Source organism: Trichomycterus rosablanca, chromosome 1 (assembly GCF_030014385.1).
Source record: "Trichomycterus rosablanca isolate fTriRos1 chromosome 1, fTriRos1.hap1, whole genome shotgun sequence".
NCBI lineage: Eukaryota > Metazoa > Chordata > Actinopteri > Siluriformes > Trichomycteridae > Trichomycterus > Trichomycterus rosablanca.
In genome coordinates this window covers 68,684,834-68,712,618 of record NC_085988.1, presented here as the reverse complement: position 1 = coordinate 68,712,618, position 27,785 = coordinate 68,684,834, and the positions used below count along the sequence as shown (strand labels likewise).

Below are 27,785 nucleotides of genomic sequence, written 5' to 3'. Positions count from 1 at the left end.
AAACACAAGTTGGGGTTATCCTAATTAGGGTTAGAAACGTGTTGGGGTTATCGTTGTTAGGGTTACAAGGAGGTCGGGGTTCATTTGGGCTCAACGGATGTCACCTGTGCTGCCTAGGAACACGAGGCGCACCTTGAGATGACGAGCCACACCTGGGGCCCCAGGCCTTCAAAAGTGAGCGCCAGCCAACAAGCCTGCGAGCGCCGACGAAGACCCAGACGCCGACAAAGACCCGCTGCGGGAGTCTGAGGGCAAGGGTTAGGGTTAGAGTTACACACACGCACGCACACACACACACACACACACACACACACACATGCTTATCCCAAGACTTGGAACTGTGTCTGTCGGAATCTGGACCCATTCTGTCAAAAGGGCATTTGTATGGCTTTGAAATGATGTTGGTCAGGAAGGCCTCAATCGATATTACGGAAAAGCTAAAGTCCTCAGCGGTTCAGTGGGGCTTCGTTCAGGCCTCTGCGCAGGCATAGTCCCCATAGAGGCATAGTCCTGCTGGAACAGGAAAGGGCCTTCCCCTTTCATCTAATTCAGTCATGGTTTTTAATCTAACTCGCTTATGACACTTGTTAACACTTGTTAGCTATTGTTGCGGCTGAAACACATGAATTTCCAAATTAGAAAAGGCATCATTGTGAATACGCTTGTTCTATTACAATTAGTACTATTACCACTATTCTGACTAATATTAAATATTCTTCTTATCATCATCATCATTATTCTAAATTGTTACGTTTATTTATTTATTTTTTTCCCATTTGGTCCTTCTGCTACATGCCAGTTAAGCATTCTGGACTCGACCTAGTCCTGCTTGGTAGCTGTGTTTTACTTCGCACTAAACAGCCTATTTTTCTGGTAGAAAAGGAAGCTCACATCCGCTTAAAAATGCATGTGGAAAACGCCAAGGCCTGGTTTGCCCTTTTCAACCTGTGCCTACAAAAAGATTGGGTGTCCTCGGCATATTTTTACGTGCAATGAGATGTGAAATGTGCGCTCCGTCGCTTTACGCATCAGGAGCGCCGTGCTTTTTTACCAGAGCACAAGGAAACAGAGCGTCGTTAGGTTGTCTTTGCGGGCTTTCACGTGAACGAGAGAGCTTATGTTCGGCCGACGTGCACTTTATTGCCTCGCATTTTGGATCAGGACTTGTATTTTAATCGCTATTTGCCATGAGAAAACACAAGTGCGCATGTGTCACGGAAGCACACAGACGCTGCGCTGGCCGAGTTGAGTCTACACCGTTCTCATGTCGGCTTTTAAGGCCTCTCGTAAGAGGGAGGAATCTCTGTTCGACAGAGCACAGCGCTTTACACGCTCTTTCCGAGTGCCGTTTTAGCTCCAACAACGATGGCAGAAGTAGCTCCAGCGCCGGCCAGCTCGGCCCCCGCCAAGGCTCCCAAAAAGAAGACCGCGGCCAAACCCAAGAAAGCGGGCCCCAGCGTCGGCGAGCTGATCGTCAAAGCTGTTTCCGCTTCCAAGGAGAAGAGCGGCGTGTCCCTGGCCGCCCTGAAGAAAGCTCTGTCTGCAGGTGGATACGACGTGGAGAAGAACAACTCCCGCGTCAAACTCGCCGTCAAAAGCCTGGTGACCAAGGGCACCCTGGTGCAGACCAAGGGCACCGGCGCCTCAGGCTCTTTCAAGCTCAACAAGAAGCAGACCGAGGCGAAGAAGCCCGCGGCCAAAAAAGCCGCCGCTCCTAAAGTGAAAAAGACCGCCGCAAAGAAGCCCAAGAAGGTAGCAGCCAAGAAGTCCACTGCTGCCGCTAAGAAGTCCCCCAAGAAGCCCGCTGCGGCCGCGAAGAAAGCCACCAAGAGCCCTAAGAAGCCGGCGACCCCCAAGAAGGCAGCCAAGAGTCCTAAAAAAGCCAAGGCAGCCAAACCCAAGACCGCTAAGCCCAAAGCGGCCAAGGCCAAAAAAGCTGCCCCCAAGAAGAAGTAAACATGCTCATGTTTTATTACCTTCGTTTTCTCAAAACGGCTCTTTTAAGAGCCACCTATTTCTTCCCATAAAGAGTCGCGTTTCCTAAACACATGTATGTTCGCATGCATGCGAACATACAACCATTCATACATGCATCCATCCATATTTTGTGGAGAGTGTGATAAGCAAGGAGTTCAAAACTAAGTTTGACTGGTCCTGTTTTATGTGTAACTATAATTTTGTCACCCATCCCCATAAAACTGTCCGTAGAAATGTGTATATGGGGGAGGGGGGGCACTTGTCTCTGCCGTCCCTTGGACATGACGGCGCGTTTAGCATTGGCTCAGCTTTGCCTTCGCTCTAAGCCAATAGGAGAGAGGCCAGTTTGCCTATATCATACCGTTTCGAGCTCTCTTCCAGTTTACTTCAGTTTTTGTTCGACGAACACATCTGATCATCAAAATGAGTGGACGAGGCAAGACCGGTGGTAAGGCTAGAGCTAAGGCCAAGACTCGTTCATCCCGTGCCGGCCTTCAGTTCCCCGTGGGCCGTGTTCACAGACTGCTACGTAAAGGCCATTACGCCGAGCGTGTGGGAGCTGGTGCTCCTGTCTACTTGGCTGCCGTGCTGGAGTATCTGACCGCTGAGATCCTCGAGTTGGCTGGTAACGCCGCTAGAGATAACAAGAAGTCTCGTATCATCCCTCGTCATCTGCAGTTGGCCGTGCGTAACGACGAGGAGTTGAACAGACTGCTTGGAGGTGTAACCATCGCTCAGGGCGGTGTGCTGCCCAACATCCAGGCTGTTCTGTTGCCCAAGAAGACCGAGAAAGCAGCCAAGGCCAAGTAAACTCGCTCTCGTGTTCTGATCAAAAGGCTCTTTTAAGAGCCACCCATTTCCACAGAAAAAGTGCCGTTTCCCCATCTAATGTGTAAGCAAATGCAAGGTCGTTTCATAGACTCACATAATAATAATAATAATTTATTTTATTTGAAAAGCTCCTTTCATGACACCCAAGGACACTGTACAATAAGAATATAGAAAATCTAAGCAAAATAAATAAAATACACATTTACTAAGCAAAAAAAAAAAATACACATTTAGCAATAAATAAAATACACATTTACTAAGCAAGAAATAAATAAAATACACATTTACTAGGCAAGAAATAAATAAAATACACATTTACTAAGCAAGAAATAAATAAAATACACATTTACTAAGCAAGAAATAAATAAAATACACATTTACTAAGCAAGAAATAAATAAAATACACATTAGATTTACAAACTCACATTAGATTTACAAACTCACATGATTTTATGACATGGTAAAAGGAACAAATCAATAAGTTTATTCTTTTTTTTCTCTCTATCTGTCTACATATATCCCTATACAAAAGTGAAGTTACAGATCAGTTGCAGTAGCAATACCAACAATATAGACCTATTAAACGTGGTGCAACAAACGCGTCTGTGTAATACAGATGAAACAAAGAAGACTAATAATAAGCAAAATGAATGAAATAATCAAGAATAAATAAAATAAAAAGTATACACTTTAAATGCTTTAATTGTAGGCTGTGTTTTAAAAGCACAAAGAAACGATGGAAAGTCATAGAAATCCCGCCAACAGCATAGAGGACATAATGTTTTTTTTTAAACCAGGCAGTGGCAGAACGCCGACCAGTAAGCCACACATGACGAAGGCACGTTCGTCCAATGAGGAGAGTGCGTAATCAAGACGCCCAATGAGCGCGGAGCGGCTCTGGCGCTTAAAAAGAGCGTGTTGAGCAAGCTAACGTATTCTGTCCTACAGTTCGTGTAGTGCGGAGTTCAAGACGCAATGGCAAGAACCAAGCAGACCGCTCGTAAGTCCACCGGTGGCAAGGCGCCGAGAAAGCAGCTCGCCACTAAGGCTGCCCGCAAGAGCGCCCCGGCTACTGGTGGCGTGAAAAAGCCTCACCGTTACAGGCCAGGTACCGTGGCTCTGCGTGAAATCCGCCGTTATCAGAAGTCCACTGAGCTGCTCATCCGCAAGCTGCCCTTCCAGCGCCTGGTTAGAGAGATCGCTCAGGACTTTAAGACCGATCTGCGCTTCCAGAGTTCTGCCGTCATGGCTCTGCAAGAGGCCAGTGAGGCTTACCTGGTCGGCCTGTTCGAGGACACCAACCTGTGCGCCATCCATGCCAAGAGGGTGACCATCATGCCTAAGGACATCCAGCTAGCCCGTCGTATTCGCGGAGAGCGTGCTTAAACGAACCCACTCCATCCAGTTATCCCCAAAGGCTCTTTTAAGAGCCACTTACATGATTTCACTGAACTGGGCAGTTTTCATAACTCTTTCATTTATTTATGTATTATTGCCTTGTGTGTGTCGGTTCCGAGTTATAAATTAGTTACATTTTATCGGAGTTATAAATCTTAGGTAAAACAGCTGAAGGCGTGTGTGTGTAGAGATGTACCTTACGACAGGTTCTTACAATAATTATAAGCAGGGTTACACAAGTACAGCTGATTTAAAGATTTGGCAGGTGGCGTCTTATAACACATCTGATTATTAATGTTTATAGTGGTGTGAGTTTATGGGGTTTTAAGGAAGCATTAAGTTAGTAGGAGTAATGTAGAGTAACAGAACAAAAAACATAACAGTAACGAAAAGGGGAAAAAATAATGCTACTAATGCCAAAAATAAAAAAATGAAAGAAATAAAAGATTAATAGTCAGTAATTATTATTCAAACTAATGTATCAATATCAATAATAAAATACTATTATAGGTAATTAACACAGGGTGCTTACAGGCATTTTAGAACAGACATACTGTCAAATATTAACTGTAAATAATCATTATTACTCATAGTAATGATTTTTATTTTTTTCTATTATAGTTGTTGTAATAATAGTGTTATTGGCAGTGGTGGTAGTAGTAATAGTAGTAGTAACTGTAATTATAACGTTATGGAGAACCAATAGACAATTAGTGGAGCGTGGCTCCCATCTCGTGGCCAAAATGTGACAACACACAAACTAATTCTGTTTGTATATTTATGTGTATATGTTTTCTTTTATGTATGTTTTTTTTGATGAGAGAGAGAGAGAGACTACTCAAACACACACACATACTACATAAACAACAACAGACACTACACAAACACACACACCACACTGCATCAGCTATTGGAGAACCCAAATACAAGCACAGAGTAAAACGCAGTGTTATTCGGCCCTAAATTGACAGTACACTGTAGCAGATTACCTGAGTACAGTGACTGACATCAAACACAGAACCACACTGACAAAATACACACTCAGTGCACACAAACTGGCCATCGAGACCGGACACTACAAGAAATCCCGTGCCCCAGAGAACGAGGAGTGTGTACACAGTGCAACACCAACACCACAGAGACTGAGCTGCACTTCTTAACAGATAGTCCAAAATACAGTCACATACAGGAGAGGTCTACTACAAAACAATTTCAAACACTTCACCCTGAATTCTTCTCTCTTACCAACACCCAGACACTGAGCATTATGTTAGGAGAGGAGAAGGAGAGCAGCACTGTAGCAGCACAGTATATGTATCTGCCTGCAACAGTCTGAGAGACACGGACTGTTACACCCGAACAGAGGACCAGCCTGGATGGACCCACACAGAGAGAGTGTTCCATATATACGTGTTTTATTTATTTATTTTATTATCTATTTAATATTTCCTCTTTTTTTTCCCCTGTATATTTATGTACATTCATATTCTGTCTTTTCAATGCTTTGGCACTACTGTAAGTACTACAACAGTCATGCTACTAAAGCTCTTTGAATTGAATAGAGAGAGAAAAAGAGCTAAGGAGAGAAAGATGATATAATCATTTTAATTTATTAATTATGTATTATTATTATTTTTTACTTTTCCAAGCACCACACCATAGATGGAATAATAATCCTAAACACTAGCTGTAGTAGTAGTAGTACTGTTGTTGTATTTGTACTTGTTTTAGGCCAGCAATCCTGTGATTATTTTATTCTTGCTCTTCTTCTATTATTATTATTATTATTATTATTAAATCATCACCACAAAAAATGGACATAAAGTCCAGTGAGAAATTGTCGAACGTGAAAAGATCTGCAAAAGATACGTAAAGACTAAAAGCCATCAGTATTGGCTGCGCCGCATTGTGTCTAAATAAAACAATTGAACAACGCTTGCTCCATGTCAGAATGCATATTGATATTGTGGCGTCCGCCACTGTGGATTAGGGGGGAGGGCGGAGCGAGCGCTACCCAGAGGCACTCGCGGCCGCGGTGTTAATAACTGTTGCGTTTTTTGTTGTACATGTTTATTGGGTTTGTTTATGTTGTTTGGTGTTCTGTTTAACGATGTTAGTTTGTGCATAGTGTATTTGTTTAATTTGTTTAATTGTTTAATGTTGAATCTAAAACCTACCGTAACTAGCCCTTTTCACAGAGCCCGATGACGTATTTCCGGTTTCATTTAGCAGGGTAAACAAAGCGCCGCTGTAATGGAGTTCACTGCGTCTCTGCATAATGTTTGTTGAAATATTGAATTTTGCCTTAAAAAATGTACATAAACCAGCACTGAGAATATATTTAGATATTTGTTTGTAGTAATTTGTTTTTGTTAAGTGCACAAAAAGAAACATTTTACCCTTAAATGCACTTCAAAAATAAACATGTTCACTGAGACAATATTAATATTGTGTTCTAAAGAATGCATTTGTTTTAATAACCGTAACTGAATTGACAAACAAACAAAAGGCAGAGTAAAAGAAGGTTAAAATGTATTTGATTTATTATATTAGTAAATATTTATAAAAGTATGCAAACTTGAATTACTTAAATTCATTAAAATGATCATCTTAATTCATGAAACATTTTTCCATATCCAGTGTTGTTTCAACAGAAGCAACATCAACATACAAAAACATCCTCTAGACAATAACATAACACCTGAACAACTAACCATAGAGAAACCATATTTGCTTGAGGGAGAGTCAAGTCAAGTCACCTTTATTTCTATAGCACATTTAAAAGACAACCAAAGTGCTGTACATTAAAATCAAGTATAAATAACACTCAACTATGCATATAACATTTAACAAATCATTAACATACATACAAAATAACATACATACGCACCAACATATAAATCAAATAAAACCACTAAAACAAAGATGGCTATGACAACCCAAAAAATATTAAAAACGTATTCATTAAGAAGACTCAAATGCCAAAGAAAACAAATAAGTTTTTTTAATTTGACTTAAAGGCATCTATTGTGTGGGACTCCTTTATGAAAAGTGGAAGACTATTCCAGAGTCTTGGGGCAGCTACAGAAAAGGCCCTGTCACCCTTAAACCTCATTTGAGAACGTGGAATAGCTAAGAGCAGTTGGTTAGAGGATCGTAGAGCTCATGGAGTGGAGTAAACACAGAGAAGGTCAACGATATAGCTCGGAGCCAAGCCATGTAAAGCCTTAAAAACAAATAATAGAACTTTAAATTCTATCCTATATTTGACTGGTAACCAATGCAATGATGCAAGTATGGGGGTAATGCTCTCCCTTTTCTTGGTACCGGTCAGGAGCCTCGCGGCTGCATTTTGAACCAGCTGTAGACGTGACAAGCTTGACTGACTGATTCCCAAGTACAGTGAATTGCAAAAATCGATACGCGAGGAAATAAAAGCATGCACTACTGTTTCCAAATCATTAAAAGAAAGGATACTTTTCATTTTAGCAATGTTCCTAAGTTGAAAGAAACTAGCTCTCACAACAGCATTAACTTGTTTCTCAAACTTAAGAGCGGGATCAAAAATGACACCCAGATTTTTTACATGCCTATTTACATACGATGTTAATGGCCCCAGATCATTAGCTATGGCCCTGAGTGGTTGAGAAAAGTGATGAAAAGGTTTAAGCATGTAAGCAGAGTTTTGTACAAAGTAAATTAGAAAAAATACATGAATCTGAACTGAAATATTCTAGAACCTGAAAATGACTTATTGAATTGTTATTATTATTGAAATAATTCAGCTTAGGTTGGTCTGTCAGAAACAGAATCTGCTTTATTTCATTCTCCAGCTCCATCACCTTGTGCTCCAGCTCCTGTATCCTTGCAGATGCAGCATCCACTGCACCTGTGACAAAAGAAGGAACACATTACATTACGATATTCTTTTACATTAAATATTTAAAATGAAGTCAAAAGATGTGCTGGACATTCGTTCATGCTATATTCTAGACTCTTTAGACTGTTATTCAGGAAGTATTGCATCTTTACACTGTTATTCAGATAAATATAGTACCTTTAGACTGTTATATTGGTATATTTAGTTGTAATGTTACTCACCACCGGGAGACGGAGGATGCCAGTAATCATGCTCCATAACATTGGCCATAGGCTCATTTAGCATAGCTCCCGGTGCCTGCTCGTCTCTCTCTTCCGTTGCGGCTTCAATGTTACTTGCCCTCTTGTATGGTGCCTGACGATCCTTCCGACTCCCAAAATCATTCCAGGCAAATCGCGATGGAACCAAGTCTAACTCTGCTCCCTCCCTCTTTCACATACACCTCCTCAGGCTTGAAGTGCAGGCTACACACATACGTACTGCCACGCAGAATAGTAAATTTGGCACATTCTTCTCTCCTAATTGCAGTAATCCATTTAAGGCGTAAATGTACATTTTTGGGGAAGTCGTGAAAATTTCAATGTGGATGTTTTCTTTTATTCTTAGAGCAAAAAGGTCCGCTACAGTAGCACTTGCTATGCGGCTCCATTTTACCGGTACGGCTAAGCTGCACTGTTTACCCTGCTATTTTTTACTTCCGCATTCCAAACCCGGAAATGTGAAAAGGGCCTACTGTGTAGCGCGGGGATAGGAATAACATGGCTACTATAGCCGGGAATGATGGGTGTTGGGATGGCGCGTGTGTTCAACCGTGTAACCAATAAAAAGCTAATCCTGTTGTCATGACAACTCGCAACTCCGTCTCTTCTACGCAAACGCCACAATATAAATGGAGCCACTTAATGCTGTTCTAATGATATTAGTTGACCATTACATAGTTAGCAGCTGAGGAGCACAGCACAAACGAAATCTTTAATAACGGGACGATGGAAACGGCTAAGATTAGATGTTTAAAGTGCATCATACTTTATATTTTAACAGTACAGTGATTTTTGCGTGTTGTAATTCTAAACTCACCACATAGTGGCAGTCGTGGACAACCCGTGAAAAATAGCAGGGCCCAAAAAGAATAGTATATTATAAAAAGGTAAAGAATCAAGTATTATAAACATGGGAGACTACCTAGCTAATGTGGGTATCACATGTTCAGATTCTATATTTTAAAAGAGGAAAATTCTCTTAACTTGATAAGATGGGTGGCTCTTAAAAGAGCCGTTGGTTTACCAAAGCGACTAAGGCGCTTTACTTGGAGCTGGTGTACTTGGTGACGGCCTTGGTGCCCTCGGACACGGCGTGCTTGGCCAGCTCACCGGGAAGCAGCAGGCGCACGGCGGTCTGGATCTCCCTGGAGGTAATGGTGGAGCGCTTGTTGTAGTGCGCCAGACGAGAGGACTCACCAGCGATACGCTCGAATATATCGTTGACGAAGGAGTTCATGATGCCCATAGCCTTGGAGGAGATCCCGGTATCAGGGTGGACCTGCTTCAGGACCTTGTACACGTAGATAGCGTAGCTCTCCTTCCTTGTCTTTCTGCGCTTCTTGCCTCCTTTAACGGCAGTCTTGGTGACGGTTTTCTTGGAGCCCTTCTTGGGCGCGGCCTTGGCGGGTTCAGGCATGATGCTGCTGTTTCCTCTAGAGCAAACTGCAAGTGAATGTAAACGGCTCTACACGCCCGCTTTATTAACCCTGCATGCTGAGTAGGCCAAGTTGAAACACGTAACTCTGATTGGTCCAAGGTCCTGGGTTTCTATTGGACAGGCAACATACCGTTCCACGCCTTCCCCTGCCATATTCACTAGAATCTGTTCTTTGTTGTCTGTTCCCGCTTAATCTAAGGTCGATACATGTTTTAAAACCGCAAATAAAAGAACAAATAGCAATATTTAGAAAAAAAATAGATAGATAGATTAGATAGATTAGATAGATATGAGAGAGAGAGAGAGAGAGAGAGAGAGAGAGAGAGAGAGAGAGAGAGAGAGAGAGAGCGAGCGAGAGCGAGAGAGAGAGAGAGAGCGAGAGAGAGAGAGAGAGAGAGAGAGAGATAGATATGAGAGAGAGAGAGAGATAGATATGAGAGAGAGAGAGAGAGAGAGAGAGAGAGAGAGAGAGATAGATAGATAGATAGATAGATAGATAGATAGATAGATAGATTAGATTAGACAGATAGAGATAGACAATATTTTAAAATATTTTACACAAAGATCTAAACGAGAGATTTGATTTAAAAAATGCTTTATTTAACGTAGTATTATTAGTATAGTAGTATAACTATTAATGATCATTCCAAGCTTTTAGGGCTACATAAAATAACTGATTAAAAAAAAAAAAAAATGCATCAGTGAATGTATTATGTGTACTTATGATACTGCCAAGCTACTGGGGTTAAACGAGTGATTTGCAAAGCTACAAACGCACCAGTGAACGAACTACAACTAAAAATACTACTACTATTCAAAATAATAATAATAGTAATAACAGAAACCATGAGAACTTTCTCTTTTGTAGATAATATGGGTGGCTCTTAAAAGAGCCGTTGTGTTAGCGTGGAGGTCTGAACGTTTAACCCCCGAATCCGTACAGGGTGCGTCCCTGGCGTTTCAGAGCGTACACCACGTCCATAGCGGTGACCGTCTTTCTCTTGGCGTGCTCGGTGTAGGTGACGGCATCACGGATGACGTTCTCAAGGAAAACCTTGAGCACACCGCGGGTCTCCTCGTAGATCAAGCCGGAAATACGCTTCACACCGCCACGGCGAGCCAAACGGCGGATGGCTGGTTTAGTGATACCCTGGATGTTATCACGGAGAACTTTGCGGTGACGCTTAGCACCTCCTTTTCCAAGACCTTTGCCGCCCTTGCTTTTTTTTTTTTAAATATTTTATTTAAACTTCATCAGAGTACATGGAAATTACATTACATTATCAAGACAATCATTTACAATTTTAAAATCTTCCACAATTCAGAGTCCTTAAATAAAATATTCATTGTTCGTATTCTTTTCAGTTCAGTTCTTATATTTTTATAAACATTCTCTGCTGAAACAAACTGTTGGTCAATAGTCATTCTGCATCTTGTTTTCCATAATTTAGACTTCACAATACACAGTACTAACCACAAGAAGTCATGTTTATCTTTAGGCATGATTTCATCAAAAATACCGAAACAGACGGACTTCATATGAATTTTAATCTCAACACCTAAATTTTCCATTTTGCTCCATACTTCTTGGGAACGATAACACTCTAGAATAAAATGTTCTAAAGTTTCCTCTGTCTGGCATTTTGGCATAGGGCACATGTTTGTCTTCACAAAACAACTCCACTTCACTACAGATCTCACTGGAAGTCTCCTCACTGCTACCAACCATGTAATATCCCTTAACTTCTCAGATATTTTTTTACATAAAATATTATTTACACATTCTTTCTTTTCTTCCTCTCTAAGGCCTCTAAAATCCACTATATTACAATATTTCAAATCTACTATTAGCTTGTAAATCTTTTTATTAGAATCCTTAATCCAATCTATATTCAAAACATTAAATTTATTTATAAAATCACCATAAATTAATTTATAATAAGGAACTAAAGCTCTAGAGCGGCCTTTTTTCTGTTTCCAATTTGTGATGTTTCCAATCCAATCAGCTTGTCTGTAAATGCCATTTGCAATAATTTTACATACAAAAATTTTTGTTTTAATGGAAAGATCAATTGCCGCCCTTGCCTCTTCCTGACATAGTAACTGCTGTCCTCGAGATGAAACGAGTCAATGCAGGACAGGCTATCACGGCGAGCCTGTTATATCCCTCTACCGGACCTAGTTGAAGACAATGGGGCGGTGTTAAGCAGCGACCGCCCACTGTGGCCGCAGCTGCTCAGCGTAGGCCTCATGTAAAGCGCGTAGCTAGTACCTCCACTAGTGATGGGAATTTCGGCTCCTTTTAGAGAGCCGGTTCTTTTGGCTCGGCTCACTAAAAAGAGCCGGTTCTTTCGGCTCCCAAGTGGCTCCTTAGATTTTTTTGTTGCTTAAATTAATTTATTACCAAATTACATGTAAAATGAATTACTAATGTAAAAAAAAAAATTGTATCAAATGTTTATTATTTAAATTGCTTTATTTATATACTCAACATGGAACAGAGTGCTCCAACAATAAATTATAAAATACAAAAACAAAGACCCATCTCAATTAGACAAAAAGATCTGATTGTGTATATTATTTGTACATTTGCATCTAGAGTGGGATGGCACGGTGGCTAAGTGGGTAGCACTGTCGCCTCACGGCAAGAAGGTCCTGGGTTCGATCCTCAGGTGGGGCGGTCCGGGTCCTTTCTTTGTGGAGTTTGCATGTCTTTCCCGTGTCCGCGTGGGTTTCCTCCGGGTGCTCCGGTTTCCTCCCACAGTCCAAAGACATGCAAGTGAGGTGAACGTTCCTGTCATAAATGTAACCAAAGTGTAAAATGTGACGTTAAAATCCTAATAAAAAAAACAAAATAAACAAGCATCTAGAGTGAAACAACACAACATCAACGAAGCATCACTCAACAAAATATAAATGAAAATGTGCAAAACAAAAAGAAAATCCAGGTGAAAGCATTCAGGTGACAGTATTTGTAAGTATTTAGTGAAGATTGGCATTCAGAAAAACCAAGGAGCTCATCTTTGATGGGTTGATCCTGTTTCTCCTTTCTGTTATGATCTGCCCTGTTAAAAAAGATTCTCTCTGAGGGGACAGATACACAGTCTATGTCCCATCACATGTATAAGATGTGGGTAGACTGAACACTTGGTCTCCCACCACTCATTTTCCTCACCTTTCCAGTGTGTAATGTCTGGCTGTGTAAAACTCGCTTCATCTCGACGAGAGCAGTAACCATGTCCGGAAGAGGCAAAGGCGGCATTACGCTGTTTCTTTAACACTTTTCTTCGTCAAAACTGGGAGAAATCCCTGGATAAAGGCCACTATGGTACCAGCTGGACCTTCTACCTCTCAAACGGGGAAATTTTGGGCCAGAATCCGGTATGTAGGCCAAGATGAAGCTCCAAACAGATCAACTATCGGTGCTCACTTAATGCGAAGTCAATGGCTAAACGTTGCTGACATATACTCATTCATTTCACTTCCTAACAAAAAAGATTATGAGCTGATTTTTTATCAAGAGCGTGCATTACAACACTTTGTGCAAGTCTTCAACAATGGAGGAAGCCAAGGGTTCTGGAAGGATTGGGAGCTGGATTGTGCAACTCCAGTAAACATCAAAAATATATACGTTAAATTCTGGACAGGAAGAGTTTCCGATGAAGATATTGAACAGTACATCTCAAGATATTGTGTAATTATTCAACCTGTTTTCAAACCACTTGATCAGTTTGGACTTTGGTATGGAGTACGGCGTTACAAAGTAAAAATGAAAACGAGTCCGAATGGAAGTTTAATACAGATTCCAAATTCAATATCAATGGGACCCTACAATGGAAAAATAACCTACCAAGGACAATCGCAACAATGCTATATATGTAATTCATATGAACATCAAGTTAAAGATTGCACTAAACTCAAGTGTTGGAAGTGTGGTGACTTTGGACATAAGGGAAAACAATGTACTAACAGTGAGACATGTAATCTATGTGGTGGACAAGGCCATACGTACTTTGGATGTCCAAAATCTTATAGTAACAAAGCAAAAGCTGGACAAGTAAATGTAAAGCACGTAATTGAAAACGACTCTAACGTGACTGCAAAGGAAAAAGAAACAAATGAAGAGAAGCTTGGAGAAGAAACGAAACATGATGATGGCGTTGAAAGTTCCAGCAACAACAGTGAATCGTCTAGTGGAGACTCGAGTGAATCCAGCACCGACGATTCATCAGAATCTTCTGGCACGGATACAAGCAGTGAAGACCCGACATCTCTCACCAAACAACCCAACGAACATCCGACTCAAGCAGGGAGCGGAACACAAGAAGTGGCGGAAGAAGACGCCGGAAAAGACTCTAAAGATAAGGGTGAAACTTTTTTATCTTCTTTAGAAAATGTATTAAATACAGGGACACAGGAACATCCTACAGTTATACAGCCAAAAAAAAGACGTAAAAGTACAGAATCGTCAGAAAAAAGTGTAAATAAAAAAGCGAAAAGTAAAAGGTCGCTTTAAAAAAAACAAACATTTTTTTTAAATAAAAACAAACAAACAAACAAAAACAAAAAAAAAAACTTTTGAACAATGCCGGTTAATAATATTAAAGTCGCTACATTAAATGTTAGAGGTATTCAATCAACTGCTAAAAAATTAGAAAAAATAAATAAATTAAGTAAAGAAAATCTAGATATTTTAAGCATTCAGGAAACACGTTTGTCTAGTATTTCTGATATGAATGTCACAGAGCAATCTTGGGTGTGTGGAAAATCTTTCTTTTCTATTGGTGAGAGTAAAGCTGATGGTATAGGGATCTTATTTTACACGTTTGATGTTAAAGTAGTTAGACTACGTGAAGTAATTCCTGGTAGACTTATGTATTTGGATTGTTTTTTATATGGAATTAAAATGAGAATAACAAATGTATATACAGCTCAAAGCAGGGCTAAAAAGATTCAATTATTTAATTCATTGAAACCATGGCTGGATTACTGACCGGGCCAGTGGGGCCAGCGCCCAGGGGCCCTTGAGGTCAGGGGGCCCCGGGGGGGCCCTGGCCCAAAACATTTTGCGATGCCTATCAACATTTATGATACAATATATTTTTATTACCGAGGGCCCTCCATTTTAAGGATCCTCTGACTATTAGGGACTTTGACCCCAGGGCCTCTTGGGGGCCCTAGCCATGCTTTTGGGGCCCCTAGCCATGCTTTTGGGCCCTAGCCAAAATACTTCTCTGTTATAGTTGACTCCACTCCAGACCTTGCTCATGTGGACCAACTTACTTTTATTTTCAGGTTTGTTAATAATGACGGACATGTAGTTGAGCGTTTTCTAGCTTTTGAGCCTATTGAAAACCATAGTGGGGACAGTTTGGCAGAGTGTGTCGTTGCTATGGTGGAGAATCTGGGCCTAGACTTATCCAACTCTTTGCCCAGGGGCCCAGACTATCCTTAATCCGTCCTTGATTGAAACCTCTTCTATGTATTAAATCACCAATAATTCTATGTGGCGACTTTAACACTATTACAGATAAAAACGATAAGATAACTCTTAAGGAAAATAAAATATATAAAGAGGGTATTGTATTAAAGGAGATAATGGAAAATCATGAAATGTATGATATTTTTAGAACTATTTACCCAGACAAAATAGATTTTACAAGATTTGATAATACCTGTAAAACTAGAATTGATAGAATATATATAAATATAAATTTTGACGTAATAACATATAATGCTAAACTTTTACTAGAGACCGATCATTTAATGGTAATTGGAGTCTTAAAATTTAAATGTAATGATGTAATAAGTTATTGGAAATTAAATACACAAATTTAAAAAAATTCACAAGTAATTATGGACATAAACAATGAAATGATAAAAATCAAATCATTAGATGTTTTAACTAGTGGTGAGAATGAATTATGGGAGGTATTTAAGATTAGAATGAAAAAAATATGCAAAGTTAAAAGTAAACAAATAAATATAGAAAAGAACAAAAAATATGATTCTCTGATGAAAAGATACATCGAATTAAAACTTAAAAGTGATTTATGTGAACAAGAAGAAAATGAATTAGAAACAATTAAAAATGAGCTCAAAACGTTTAACGATGACCCATTAAAAAATCTATAAATGCAACTTGGTATTGATTCTGAAGAAACTCTAAATGCAACACAAATCGTCTCTAATTTTATACAAAGAAAGAAAATATCATTTATTGAATCTATTATGAATAAAGATGGAAAAATAGTTACAGAAAATAAACAAATAAGAGACACAATACATGAGTTATGTGCAGAAATGTATAAAGAAGTAGAAATAGACGACGATAAACTTAAATCCTTCCTCAGTTACAAATATGATAAAATGGATGAGTTGTTAAATAATCCAATTACAGAAGAAGATGTTATAACGGCTATAAATTCTCTTAATGTAAAAAAATCACCAGGAAAAGATGGTTTACCTTCTGAATTTTATTTAGCATTTAAAGCAGAAATAGCTTCCTTTTTGAAAAGATTATTTAATGAAGGAATTAAGAGAGGTTTTATGTGTGACACATTTTATGAAGGCATTTTGACTTTATTATATAAAAAAGGTGATATGTCAGATATAAATAATTGGAGGCATATTACAATTATGAATGTAGATTATAAAATTTATGCTAAAATAATTATGAATAGATTAAATAATGTTTTAGAGAATATTATTGTCCAAGAACAGACATGTGCAGTAAAGGGAAGATTAATGTGGGATAACCTCAATACATTAAGAGAAGTAGTATGTAGTTCTGAAAAAAACTTTTACATTGTAATATTAGATCAAAAGAAAGCTTTTGATTATGTGTCCAGGAAATATATTACAGAGGTTTTAAGAATGTATGGTTTTTCTGAATTTTTTATTAATATGGTTATGTGTTTGTATGCCAAATCAATGGTACAAGTTAAAGTAAATGGTATTTTAACTGATCCTTTTCCAGTTTTGAGAGGGGTTAAACAAGGATGTCCACTCAGTGCAGCATTATATGTACTTGCAATAAGTCCGTTAATACAAAAAATAAAAAATGATGACAGGCTAAATGGAGTACAATTAAATGATGAACAACTTATTATAACTGCCTATGCTGATGATATTACTGTGTTTATTAAATCAAAAAAAGAATTGGATATAATTTATGAACATTTTAAAAATTATGAAGAAGCTTCTGGTGCGCAATTGAATCTACAAAAGTGTGAATGTGTTTGGATAAGATTTGTTGTTGGATAAGACAACAAATAAAAATTTTAGGTGTTTACATTGATAATCAAAAATGTGTCGACTACAATTGGACTGAAAAAGAAAGGTGTATAAAAAATGAAGTAGGTAAGTTTGCTAATATTTCTCTGAGCTATAAAACCAAAATCGCAATAATTAAAACTTTTGTTCTTTCAAAAATCTTGTTTTTAGCATGCATTTTTCCACTCAATAATACATGGGTTAAAAAAATTAATAAACTTAGTTGCAACTTCATTTGGGGAACAACTAGAGAAGTTACTAAACGAGAATTATTAATAATAAATTGCATTTTGTAAAATTATTGCATGTGGACTCCACAGACAAACTAAGTGGATTGGAAAAACCTCAAATTGGAAGGAAAAAAAAGGGAAAATAAGAAATCAAATTCCGTACTATAAAATTGTTTTTTCAGATTTTATCACAAAATTTAAATGTTTAAATATTGATTGGGTTAATTACTCTAATAAACAAATTTACAAACTTATTATAGATAAAATATATGGAAATCTAATAGATTATAGAGAGCTTCAACCCCACGAAAGTGAGGAAGTAGTCAAAAATATAAATAGTAAAATGCCAGAAAGTATTAGAGATGTGGTATGGTTAATCTCTGTTCGAAGACTTCCAGTTAGAGCAGTTGTCAGGTGGAGTTGTTATGTTAAAACTAAGAAATGTCATATGCCAAACTGTTGCGAAGACGAAACTTTAGAACATTTTTTATTAGAATGTTCTAGATCTAGAGAGGTCTGGACAAAAATGATTCTAATAGGAGCTGATATACAAATAAATATGAAATATATTGCTTTTGGATTGTTTAATAAAACTCTCTCAAAGATGGAAAAGGAAATATTATGGTTAATTATTAATATTGTAAAAGTAAAATTATGGAAAACAAGATGTAAAATGACAATAGATCAAGTTTTTATTCCAAGTGAGATTGTTTTTAAATCAGTTTTAACAGAAATGAGGAGAAGACGGACTCTAGAAAAAAGAAATTCATACAAATGTGTCTGGGAGAAATATAGTTAAAAAAAAAAAAAAATGAAATTATGTAAGTTGATTCATGTACCTTTTGTTGATGGAGATTTGTCCCTGTTTATTATTGTAATTATGTGATTAAATTCATTAAAAAATTAAAAAATAAAGCGCTGAGTTCTCTCTCTCTCTCCCTCCTGTTCGTGTGCACGCTGTGTGTGTGTGTGTGTGCGTGAGAGAGAGAGAGAGAGAGAGAGAGAGAGAGAGAGAGAGAGAGACTACTCAACTCAAACTCAAACTCAAAAGAAGCTTTATTGGCATGACAAATAAGGGCATTCGTATTGCCAAAGCAAGTTACAGGGAATTATTAAAATAAAAATAAGAAAAAAACAAGAATATACAGAACAGTTACATGTGCAAAAGAATATTATAAAATAGAATAAAATATTAATAAAAACAGTGCAAAAATAATAACAATAAAAATTATAATATTTACATTAATGAGGTAGAAAAACGATCAGTTTGTGTGTGCGTGTGTGTGCGTGTGTGTGTGTGTGCGTGTGTGTGTGTGTGTGTATGAGACATGGTCACCCACTGTCCCTCACCTGGTGGCAGGTGTGTGTATAGAGTGCTGCTAGTGTGCAGCTCTCTCTGTGCTCCCCCAGTAGGTGGGGCAGTTTGTCGGGGTCTGGGAGGGAGGTGAAGTTGGGGATGATGTTGTTGAATTTAGGGAAGAATTGGGAGCGGACGTGGTGGTACTTGGTACACCGGGTGAGGAAGTGCAGCTCCGTCTCTACTGTACTGAGAGTGCAGTGCTGACACAACCTCTCCTCCCGGGGCAGCCAGGACCGGGTGTGTCGCCCCGTCTCCACGGCCAGGTCGTGTGCGCTCAGTCTGTACCTCGTCAGGGTGTTTCTTAATTTACGGTCGGATACTGCGCTCAAATTGAGTTTTAGTTTCAGTTTCCCAATAATTCAGATATTTAGTTCTGAGTTTTTGTGTAATTTGGTTTATTCTAATTGGGTTTATTCTAATTGGGTTTACAGATTTCTCCTGTTCCTGAGTCTTTATTGTGTTAGTGTGTGTTAGTGGTGTGTCGGCGTGTGTTATTACAGTGTCTGTGTGTGTTAGTGGTGTATCGGTGTGTGTTACTGGTGTATCTGTGTGTGTTAGTGGTGTATGGGTGTAGTGACTCAGGACCAGTTGGATGAGGGGACTGGTATGTTTGCTCAGCTCTTGGTGTTTCAGGGCTTTATAATGATAAGATTGGGGGTCGCTCTCATTTAGATGGTTCCAGAAGTTAATTGCTCTTCTCTGTATGTTTATAATTAGTGGAAATCGGCCTAATTCTGCCCTGCACTCATTGTTCGTTGTGTGTCTGTGCACCTTTAGGATGCTTTTACAGAACTCTGTGTGCAGGGTCTCTAATGGATGTTTGTCCCAATTACGGAATTGATGGTGTGTAAGCGAACCCCAAACTTCACTGCCATATAGAGCAATCGGTTCAATTATTGATTCAAAAATTTTAAGCCAGATTCTAATCGGAATTTCTACGAATGTTTGACGTTTTATGGCGTAGAAGGCCCTGCGAGCTTTTTCTCTCAGTTCATTTACTGCCGGATTAAAGTTTCCTGTGGAACTGATGTTTAGTCCGAGGTAAGTATAATCTTTAGTGTGCTCAATTTCATGGTGTCCTATTTTATATGTGTGTTTGGTTCCCTGAGATCTGGCTCTTTTCTGGAAGGTCATAATTTTGGTCTTTTTGAGGTTGACGGTCAGGGCCCAGGTCTGACAGTATTGCTGCAGCAGGTCCAGTTTGTGCTGGAGACCCTGAGCGCTGGGGGACAGCAGGACCAGATCATCTGCATACAGCAGGAGATTAATCTCTGAGTCGTGTAGAGTGAGACCGGGCGTGGCTGAGTGCTCTAACATGGAGGCCAATTCATTAATATAGATGTTAAATAGAGTTGGACTTAAACAGCAGCCCTGTCTCACTCCACGCTCCTGAGAGATGAGATGTGTTCTCTTACTGCCAATTCTTATTCCACACTGGTTTTCTGTGTACATGGATTTAATAAGATCATATGTTTTACCCCCTACACCACTCTCTAACATTTTATAAAACAATCCTTCATGCCAAATGGAATCAAAAGCTTTTTTTAAATCAATAAAACATGCAAATATTTTAGAGTTATTTTGAACTACATATTTTTCGATCAGGGTGTGTAGGGTGTAAATATGATCGGTAGTGCGGTAATTTGGTAGAAAACCAATCTGACTTTTACTCAGGACGTTGTGTTGGGTAAGGAAGTGTAATAATCGTGAGTTAATTATACTACAGAATAACTTCCCCAAATTACTGTTCACACAGATGCCCCGGTAATTATTAGGGTCGAATTTATCTCCATTTTTGTAGATGGGTGTTATGAGACCTTGATTCCAGATTTCAGGGAAGGAACCGACACTCAGAACCAGGTTAAAGACTTTTAACATCGCCAGGTGAAATTTGGAGCTGCTGTGTTTGATCATTTCATTCAGGATCCCGTCAGGTCCTGATGATTTCTTTGTTTTTAGTTTTTTAATGTTGTCTTTAAGTTCCTGCTCAGTAATGAGAGAGTCTAGAGGATTCTGGTGGTTTTTAATAGCTCGTTCCAGTTCCTCTAACTTACTAATAATTTGATTTTGTTCAGGGTTTGAATCTAATTCTACATTTTTAAAGAGTGATTGGAAATGGGTTGTCCAGATATCCCCATCCTGAATGTCCAATTCTTCCTGTTCTCTATGTTTTAATTTGTTCCAATTGTCCCAGAATTGATGCGTGTTGATTGATTGTTCAATAATTGTTAGTTGTTTTTGGGTGTACTGAGCTTTTTTGGTTCTGAGTGTACGTTTATATTGTTTGAGGGTTTCACAGTAAAGAAGTCGTGTGTAACTGTTGTTTGGGTCTCTGTGTTTTTGGTTTGATATTTTACGGAGTTCTGTTCTTAACATTTGACAGTCTTTGTCGAACCAGCTGTCATCTTTTGTAGGTTTAGGTTTTGATTTAGATTTAATTTTTAATTGAGCTTTATTTGCTGTATTTTTAAAGATCTGATTAATATTTTTAACTGCCTGATTTACTCCTTCTTTACTGTGAATGTACGCAGTGTCCAGAAAGTTATCTAAGCTAATTTGGATTTCTGTGCTGCTAATTGCTTTCTGGAATTCTTCTGCGCTGTTCTCAGCCCATCTGTAGGATCTGGAGATGCTGTACAGCTTACTGGGCCGTGTGTGTGTGGTGGGGTTAGTTTCTGTCTTTTTGATGAACACAGTAATTTGGCTGTGATCAGACAGAGGGGTTAGAGGTTTAACAGTAAATGCACGGAGAGAGAAAGGGTCTAAATCTGTTATTGCATAGTCTACTGTACTATTACCAAGAGGTGAGCAGAACGTGAACCTTCCTAATGAGTCCCCTCGAGTTCTACCGTTGACGATGTACAGACCTAAAGTTCGGCAGAGCTGCAGGAGGTCTTTACCATTTTTGTTAGTAACATGATCATAATTGTTTCTGTGGTTTAGGGTGGAATTAGTATTAAGAATTTGGTTGTTATTGATGAATCTGTTTCCCTGTTCATTTATAATATCAGGTTGGGTTCCTGTTCTGGCGTTCAGGTCTCCACAGACGAGCACGTTTCCCTGGGTTTGGAAATGGCAGGCCTCTCTCTCCAGCTCTGAGAACATATCTTCAGAGTAGTATGGAGACTCTGACGGAGGAATATAAATGGCACAGAGAAACAGATCCTTCTGTGATGATAGTATAGTTTTGTTTATTTTCAGCCAAATGTGGTATTTTCCAATTTTCATGGTGTTTATTAGCGTGTGTAGGTGTGATTTGTACCAGATTATGACACCTCCTGAATCTCTGCCTTGGCGCACTGTGCTAAGTTTTTGGGAGGGTAAAATGATTTCTCTGTAGTCACGGGGACAGTGAGTGACCGTGTCGGCCTTGCACCATGTTTCCTGTAGGATGATGATGTCAAGGTTTTTAATGTGTGTGTGGAAGTCAGTGTGTACGCTTTTTAATCCGAAGGCTGAGGAGCTCAGGCCTTGGATGTTCCAATTACTAACGGTAAGTGACATTGTGCAGATTGCAGTGTATAGTGTTTAAAATGAGATAAACTTTGTAAAAAGATATCAGATATTTTTGTGCATTTGTGTATTTTTATATATTTATATATACGTATTTCTATCTCTCTGTATATCTACAGTATATCTATATCCATATCTACATATACACATATACATACAGTGTATCACAAAAGTGAGTACACCCCTCACATTTCTGCAGATATTTAAGTATATCTTTTCATGGGACAACTCTGACAAAATGACACTTTGACACAATGAAAAGTAGTCTGTGTGCAGCTTATATAACAGTGTAAATTTATTCTTCCCTCAAAATAACTCAATATACAGCCATTAATGTCTAAACCACCGGCAACAAAAGTGAGTACACCCCTTAGTGAAAGTTCCTGAAGTGTCAATATTTTGTGTGGCCACCATTATTTCCCAGAACTGCCTTAACTCTCCTGGGCATGGAGTTTACCAGAGCTTCACAGGTTGCCACTGGAATGCTTTTCCACTCCTCCATGACGACATCACGGAGCTGGCGGATATTCGAGACTTTGCGCTCCTCCACCTTCCGCTTGAGGATGCCCCAAAGATGTTCTATTGGGTTTAGGTCTGGAGACATGCTTGGCCAGTCCATCACCTTTACCCTCAGCCTCTTCAATAAAGCAGTGGTCGTCTTAGAGGTGTGTTTGGGGTCATTATCATGCTGGAACACTGCCCTGCGACCCAGTTTCCGGAGGGAGGGGATCATGCTCTGCTTCAGTATTTCACAGTACATATTGGAGTTCATGTGTCCCTCAATGAAATGTAACTCCCCAACACCTGCTGCACTCATGCAGCCCCAGACCATGGCATTCCCACCACCATGCTTGACTGTAGGCATGACACACTTATCTTTGTACTCCTCACCTGATTGCCACCACACATGCTCGAGACCATCTGAACCAAACAAATTAATCTTGGTCTCATCAGACCATAGGACATGGTTCCAGTAATCCATGTCCTTTGTTGACATGTCTTCAGCAAACTGTTTGCGGGCTTTCTCGTGTAGAGACTTCAGAAGAGGCTTCCTTCTGGGGTGACAGCCATGCAGACCAATTTGATGTAGTGTGCGGCGTATGGTCTGAGCACTGACAGGCTGACTCCCCACCTTTTCAATCTCTGCAGCAATGCTGACAGCACTCCTGCGCCTATCTTTCAAAGACAGCAGTTGGATGTGACGCTGAGCACGTGCACTCAGCTTCTTTGGACGACCAACGCGAGGTCTGTTCTGAGTGGACCCTGCTCTTTTAAAACGCTGGATGATCTTGGCCACTGTGCTGCAGCTCAGTTTCAGGGTGTTGGCAATCTTCTTGTAGCCTTGGCCATCTTCATGTAGCGCAACAATTCGTCTTTTAAGATCCTCAGAGAGTTCTTTGCCATGAGGTGCCATGTTGGAACTTTCAGTGACCAGTATGAGAGAGTGTGAGAGCTGTACTACTAAATTGAACACATCTGCTCCCTATGCACACCTGAGACCTAGTAACACTAACGAGTCACATGACATTTTGGAGGGAAAATGACAAGCAGTGCTCAATTTGGACATTTAGGGGTGGTAGTCTCTTAGGGGTGTACTCACTTTTGTTGCCGGTGGTTTAGACATTAATGGCTGTATATTGAGTTATTTTGAGGGAAGAATAAATTTACACTGTTATATAAGCTGCACACAGACTACTTTTCATTGTGTCAAAGTGTCATTTTGTCAGTGTTGTCCCATGAAAAGATATACTTAAATATCTGCAGAAATGTGAGGGGTGTACTCACTTTTGTGATACACTGTATATATATATATATATATATATATATATATATATATATATATATATATATATATATATACATATATATATAATATATATATAATATATACATACAGCATATACATACATATACATACACATATATACAGGGGTTGGACAAAATAACTGAAACACCTGTCATTTTAGTGTGGGAGGTTTCATGGCTAAATTGGACCAGTCTGGTGGCCAATCTTCATTAATTGCACATTGCACCAGTAAGAGCAGAGTGTGAAGGTTCAATTAGCAGGGTAAGAGCACAGTTTTGCTCAAAATATTGCAATGCACACAACATTATGGGTGACATACCAGAGTTCAAAAGAGGACAAATTGTTGGTGCACGTCTTGCTGGCGCATCTGTGACCAAGACAGCAAGTCTTTGTGATGTATCAAGAGCCACGGTATCCAGGGTAATGTCAGCATACCACCAAGAAGGACAAACCACATCCAACAGGATTAACTGTGGACGCAAGAGGAAGCTGTCTGAAAGGGATGTTCGGGTGCTAACCCGGATTGTATCCAAAAAACATAAAACCACGGCTGCCCAAATCACGGCAGAATTAAATGTGCACCTCAACTCTCCTGTTTCCACCAGAACTGTCCGTCGGGAGCTCCACAGGGTCAATATACACAGCCGGGCTGCTATAGCCAAACCTTTGGTCACTCGTGCCAATGCCAAACGTCGGTTTCAATGGTGCAAGGAGCGCAAATCTTGGGCTGTGGACAATGTGAAACATGTATTGTTCTCTGATGAGTCCACCTTTACTGTTTTCCCCACATCCGGGAGAGTTATGGTGTGGAGAAGCCCCAAAGAAGCGTACCACCCAGACTGTTGCATGCCCAGAGTGAAGCATGGGGGTGGATCAGTGATGGTTTGGGCTGCCATATCATGGCATTCCCTTGGCCCAATACTTGTGCTAGATGGGCGCGTCACTGCCAAGGACTACCGAACCATTCTGGAGGACCATGTGCATCCAATGGCGGTGCCGTGTATCAGGATGACAATGCACCAATACACACAGCAAGACTGGTGAAAGATTGGTTTGATGAACATGAAAGTGAAGTTGAACATCTCCCATGGCCTGCACAGTCACCAGATCTAAATATTATTGAGCCACTTTGGGGTGTTTTGGAGAAGCGAGTCAGGAAACGTTTTCCTCCACCAGCATCACGTAGTGACCTGGCCACTATCCTGCAAGAAGAATGGCTTAAAATCCCTCTGACCACTGTGCAGGACTTGTATATGTCATTTCCAAGACGAATTGACGCTGTATTGGCCGCAAAAGGAGGCCCTACACCATACTAATAAATTATTGTGGTCTAAAACCAGGTGTTTCAGTTATTTTGTCCAACCCCTGTATATATATATATATATATACATACACACATATATATTGTACATACACATATACACATTTAGGCAATTGTACATATATGTGCATACATTTTGTTCAGTTTTTTTTATTTGTTTGTTTTTGTTTATTTATTTATTTATTATTATAATTTTTTTCAAAATAGTTTTTATTCTGTCCAGTGTTTTACTTTAATTTAGTTTATTGCAGATGTACTGTAATAATTGTCTGATCTCACCCATGTCATTGTGTTGTGCTGGTCCTCTGAGAGCCTCAGCGTAGCTGCGCTGAGTTTCTGAGGTGTGGGTGAGGCGTCGTGGGGTTTCTGCTGAAGTTCTCTGTTGTTGGTGGTTCGTTGGTGTTGTCGGAACTGGATGGCGTCTGAATGCTGGTTTACTTGGTCCTGGTCTGGTTGGGTGGTTCGGTGGGGTTGGCAGGATTGGAGGGCGTTGAGATGCTGTTCTGCCTGGTCTTGGTCTGGATGGGTGGTTCGGTGGGGTTAGCAGCACTGAAGGGCATTGGGGTGCTGTTCTGCTTGGTCCTGGTCTGGAGTGCTGTGTAGGTCCAGTTGAAAGTGGGTGTGTCGGTGGTCTTCTGATGGGTGTGCTGTTGCTCTGATGTGGTCGCTGTCCTGGTGTGGGTGTGGATCCGTTTATTCCCAGTGCTGCATTTTTCAGAGTTCTTGCGAATTCTCTGATGCTGTATTTATTCAGGTGTACGTGGTCGTACAGGTGATGGAGCGAGATGTTGGTGTGGTGGGCGATGTGAATATTTGGGATGTGGGCACATCCTCTGGTAATGTCCGTGTTTACTCTCTGTATGGTGTCGGGGTGAAAGTCTCGTCGTGGTAGGAGAGTAGATATTATAATTTTAGCATTTGGGAAAGTCTCAGCGGTCCTCTTTGCAGCTCTGCACACCATCGCTCCAACTCTCTCTTGTTCCACCCTCAGGTCGTTTGTGCCCGTATGGATGATTATACACCTGGGCTCACCCAGGGTATTATCTTGAAGAAGTTTGTGAATATCACTTGTCCTTGGACACCAGATTTTGGATGTTTTTTGTCCCGGAAATAGTTTCTCCAGGTTTAAAAATTTGCCATTGGAGTCTATGAGAACGGCGATCTCAGTGTCTGTGTGGGACACAGCTGGTTGGTCACTTTGCTGTGGTTGATCATCCAGCTGTGTGGTGCAGGGTGTTTCATGTGGGGTGCCGTCCGGTGTGGGTTGTTCTGAGGGCCCAGGGGTGGGTTGTTCTGAGGAGGTGGGTGATGGTGGTCCAGGGGTGAGCTGGGTGGCACATGTTGTTGTGTGCACATGGTTTCCAGAAGTAATGTCCAAAGGTGCTGGAGATGTTTGGATCTTTGTTATTAACGTGTCAATGATCTTGTCACGTTTGTGCATCTCCTGTATGAGTTTTGTTAGTTCTGTTTTGAGGATTGAATGTTCTTTCTCCATGTTCTCTCTGTAGTGTACCAGTTCAGCCTGTAGTGTTTCTCTCTCCTTTATTAAATTACTACTCAAACACACACACATACTACATAAACAACAACAGACACTACACAAACACACACCACACTGCATCAGCTATTGGAGAACCCAAATACAAGCACAGAGTAAAACGCAGTGTTATTCGGCCCTAAATTGACAGTACACTGTAGCAGATTACCTGAGTACAGTGACTGACATCAAACACAGAACCACACTGACAAAATACACACTCAGTGCACACAAGCTGGCCATCGAGACCGGACACTACAAGAAATCCCGTGCCCCAGAGAACGAGGAGTGTGTACACAGTGCAACACCAACACCACAGAGACTGAGCTGCACTTCTTAACAGATAGTCCAAAATACAGTCACATACAGGAGAGGTCTACTACAAAACAATTTCAAACACTTCACCCTGAATTCTTCTCTCTTACCAACACCCAGACACTGAGCATTATGTTAGGAGAGGAGAAGGAGAGCAGCACTGTAGCAGCACAGTATATGTATCTGCCTGCAACAGTCTGAGAGACACGGACTGTTACACCCGAACAGAGGACCAGCCTGGATGGACCCACACAGAGAGAGTGTTCCATATATACGTGTTTTATTTATTTATTTATTATCTATTTAATATTTCCTCTTTTTTTTCCCCTGTATATTTATGTACATTCATATTCTGTCTTTTCAATGCTTTGGCACTACTGTAAGTACTACAACAGTCATGCTACTAAAGCTCTTTGAATTGAATAGAGAGAGAAAAAGAGCTAAGGAGAGAAAGATGATATATTCATTTTAATTTATTAATTATGTATTTTTTTTTTTTTTACTTTTCCAAGCACCACACCATAGATGGAATAATAATCCTAAGCACTAGCTGTAGTAGTAGTAGTAGTACTGTTGTTGTATTTGTACTTGTTTTAGGCCAGCAATCCTGTGATTATTTTATTCTTGCTCTTCTTCTATTATT

General features: G+C 39.9%; 5 protein-coding genes and 1 long non-coding RNA gene across 6 annotated transcripts; 3 read left to right on the top strand and 3 right to left on the bottom strand.

Annotated features, from left to right (window-relative positions):
- The first annotated feature begins 1,365 nt into the window (after window positions 1-1,365).
- On the top strand, window positions 1,366-1,956 carry LOC134324125 (histone H1-like). Its single transcript, XM_063005802.1, has one exon. It carries the CDS (start codon window positions 1,366-1,368, stop codon window positions 1,954-1,956), a length of 591 nt encoding a protein of 196 aa, XP_062861872.1.
- A 444-nt stretch (window positions 1,957-2,400) lies between these two features.
- On the top strand, window positions 2,401-2,787 carry LOC134324119 (histone H2A-like). Its single transcript, XM_063005790.1, has one exon. The coding sequence runs from the start codon at window positions 2,401-2,403 to the stop codon at window positions 2,785-2,787; it is 387 nt and encodes a 128-aa protein (XP_062861860.1).
- Window positions 2,788-3,783: 996 nt separating this feature from the next.
- LOC134326615 (histone H3) lies at window positions 3,784-4,194 on the top strand. Its single transcript, XM_063008813.1, has one exon. It carries the CDS (start codon window positions 3,784-3,786, stop codon window positions 4,192-4,194), a length of 411 nt encoding a protein of 136 aa, XP_062864883.1.
- A 2,532-nt stretch (window positions 4,195-6,726) lies between these two features.
- Window positions 6,727-8,749, bottom strand: LOC134324115 (uncharacterized). Its single transcript, XR_010014146.1, has 2 exons — window positions 8,308-8,749; window positions 6,727-8,095 (listed from the first exon to the last, which is right to left on the bottom strand). It is a non-coding gene; the product is annotated as an uncharacterized LOC134324115 (long non-coding RNA).
- A 619-nt stretch (window positions 8,750-9,368) lies between these two features.
- Window positions 9,369-9,774, bottom strand: LOC134324107 (histone H2B 1/2-like). Its single transcript, XM_063005767.1, has one exon. It carries the CDS (start codon window positions 9,761-9,763, stop codon window positions 9,389-9,391), a length of 375 nt encoding a protein of 124 aa, XP_062861837.1. The 5' UTR covers window positions 9,764-9,774; the 3' UTR covers window positions 9,369-9,388.
- Window positions 9,775-10,706: 932 nt separating this feature from the next.
- On the bottom strand, window positions 10,707-11,882 carry LOC134324097 (histone H4-like). The gene is made up of 2 exons (XM_063005756.1): window positions 11,861-11,882; window positions 10,707-11,005 (listed from the first exon to the last, which is right to left on the bottom strand). The coding sequence occupies exons 1-2, from the start codon at window positions 11,880-11,882 to the stop codon at window positions 10,707-10,709; spliced, it is 321 nt and encodes a 106-aa protein (XP_062861826.1).
- Window positions 11,883-27,785: the final 15,903 nt, after the last annotated feature.

Excerpts from the sequence above, each read along its gene's own strand:
- LOC134324125 (XM_063005802.1), top strand. The coding sequence starts at position 1,366 with ATGGCAGAAGTAGCTCCAGCGCCGGCCAGCTCGGCCCCCGCCAAGGCT.
- LOC134324119 (XM_063005790.1), top strand. The coding sequence starts at position 2,401 with ATGAGTGGACGAGGCAAGACCGGTGGTAAGGCTAGAGCTAAGGCCAAG.
- LOC134326615 (XM_063008813.1), top strand. The coding sequence starts at position 3,784 with ATGGCAAGAACCAAGCAGACCGCTCGTAAGTCCACCGGTGGCAAGGCG.
- LOC134324107 (XM_063005767.1), bottom strand. The coding sequence starts at position 9,763 with ATGCCTGAACCCGCCAAGGCCGCGCCCAAGAAGGGCTCCAAGAAAACC.
- LOC134324097 (XM_063005756.1), bottom strand. The coding sequence starts at position 11,882 with ATGTCAGGAAGAGGCAAGGGCG. Across the intron at positions 11,006-11,860 it reads GTCAGGAAGAGGCAAGGGCG|GCAAGGGCGGCAAAGGTCTT; the intron begins GCAATTGATCTT and ends AAAAAAAAAAAA.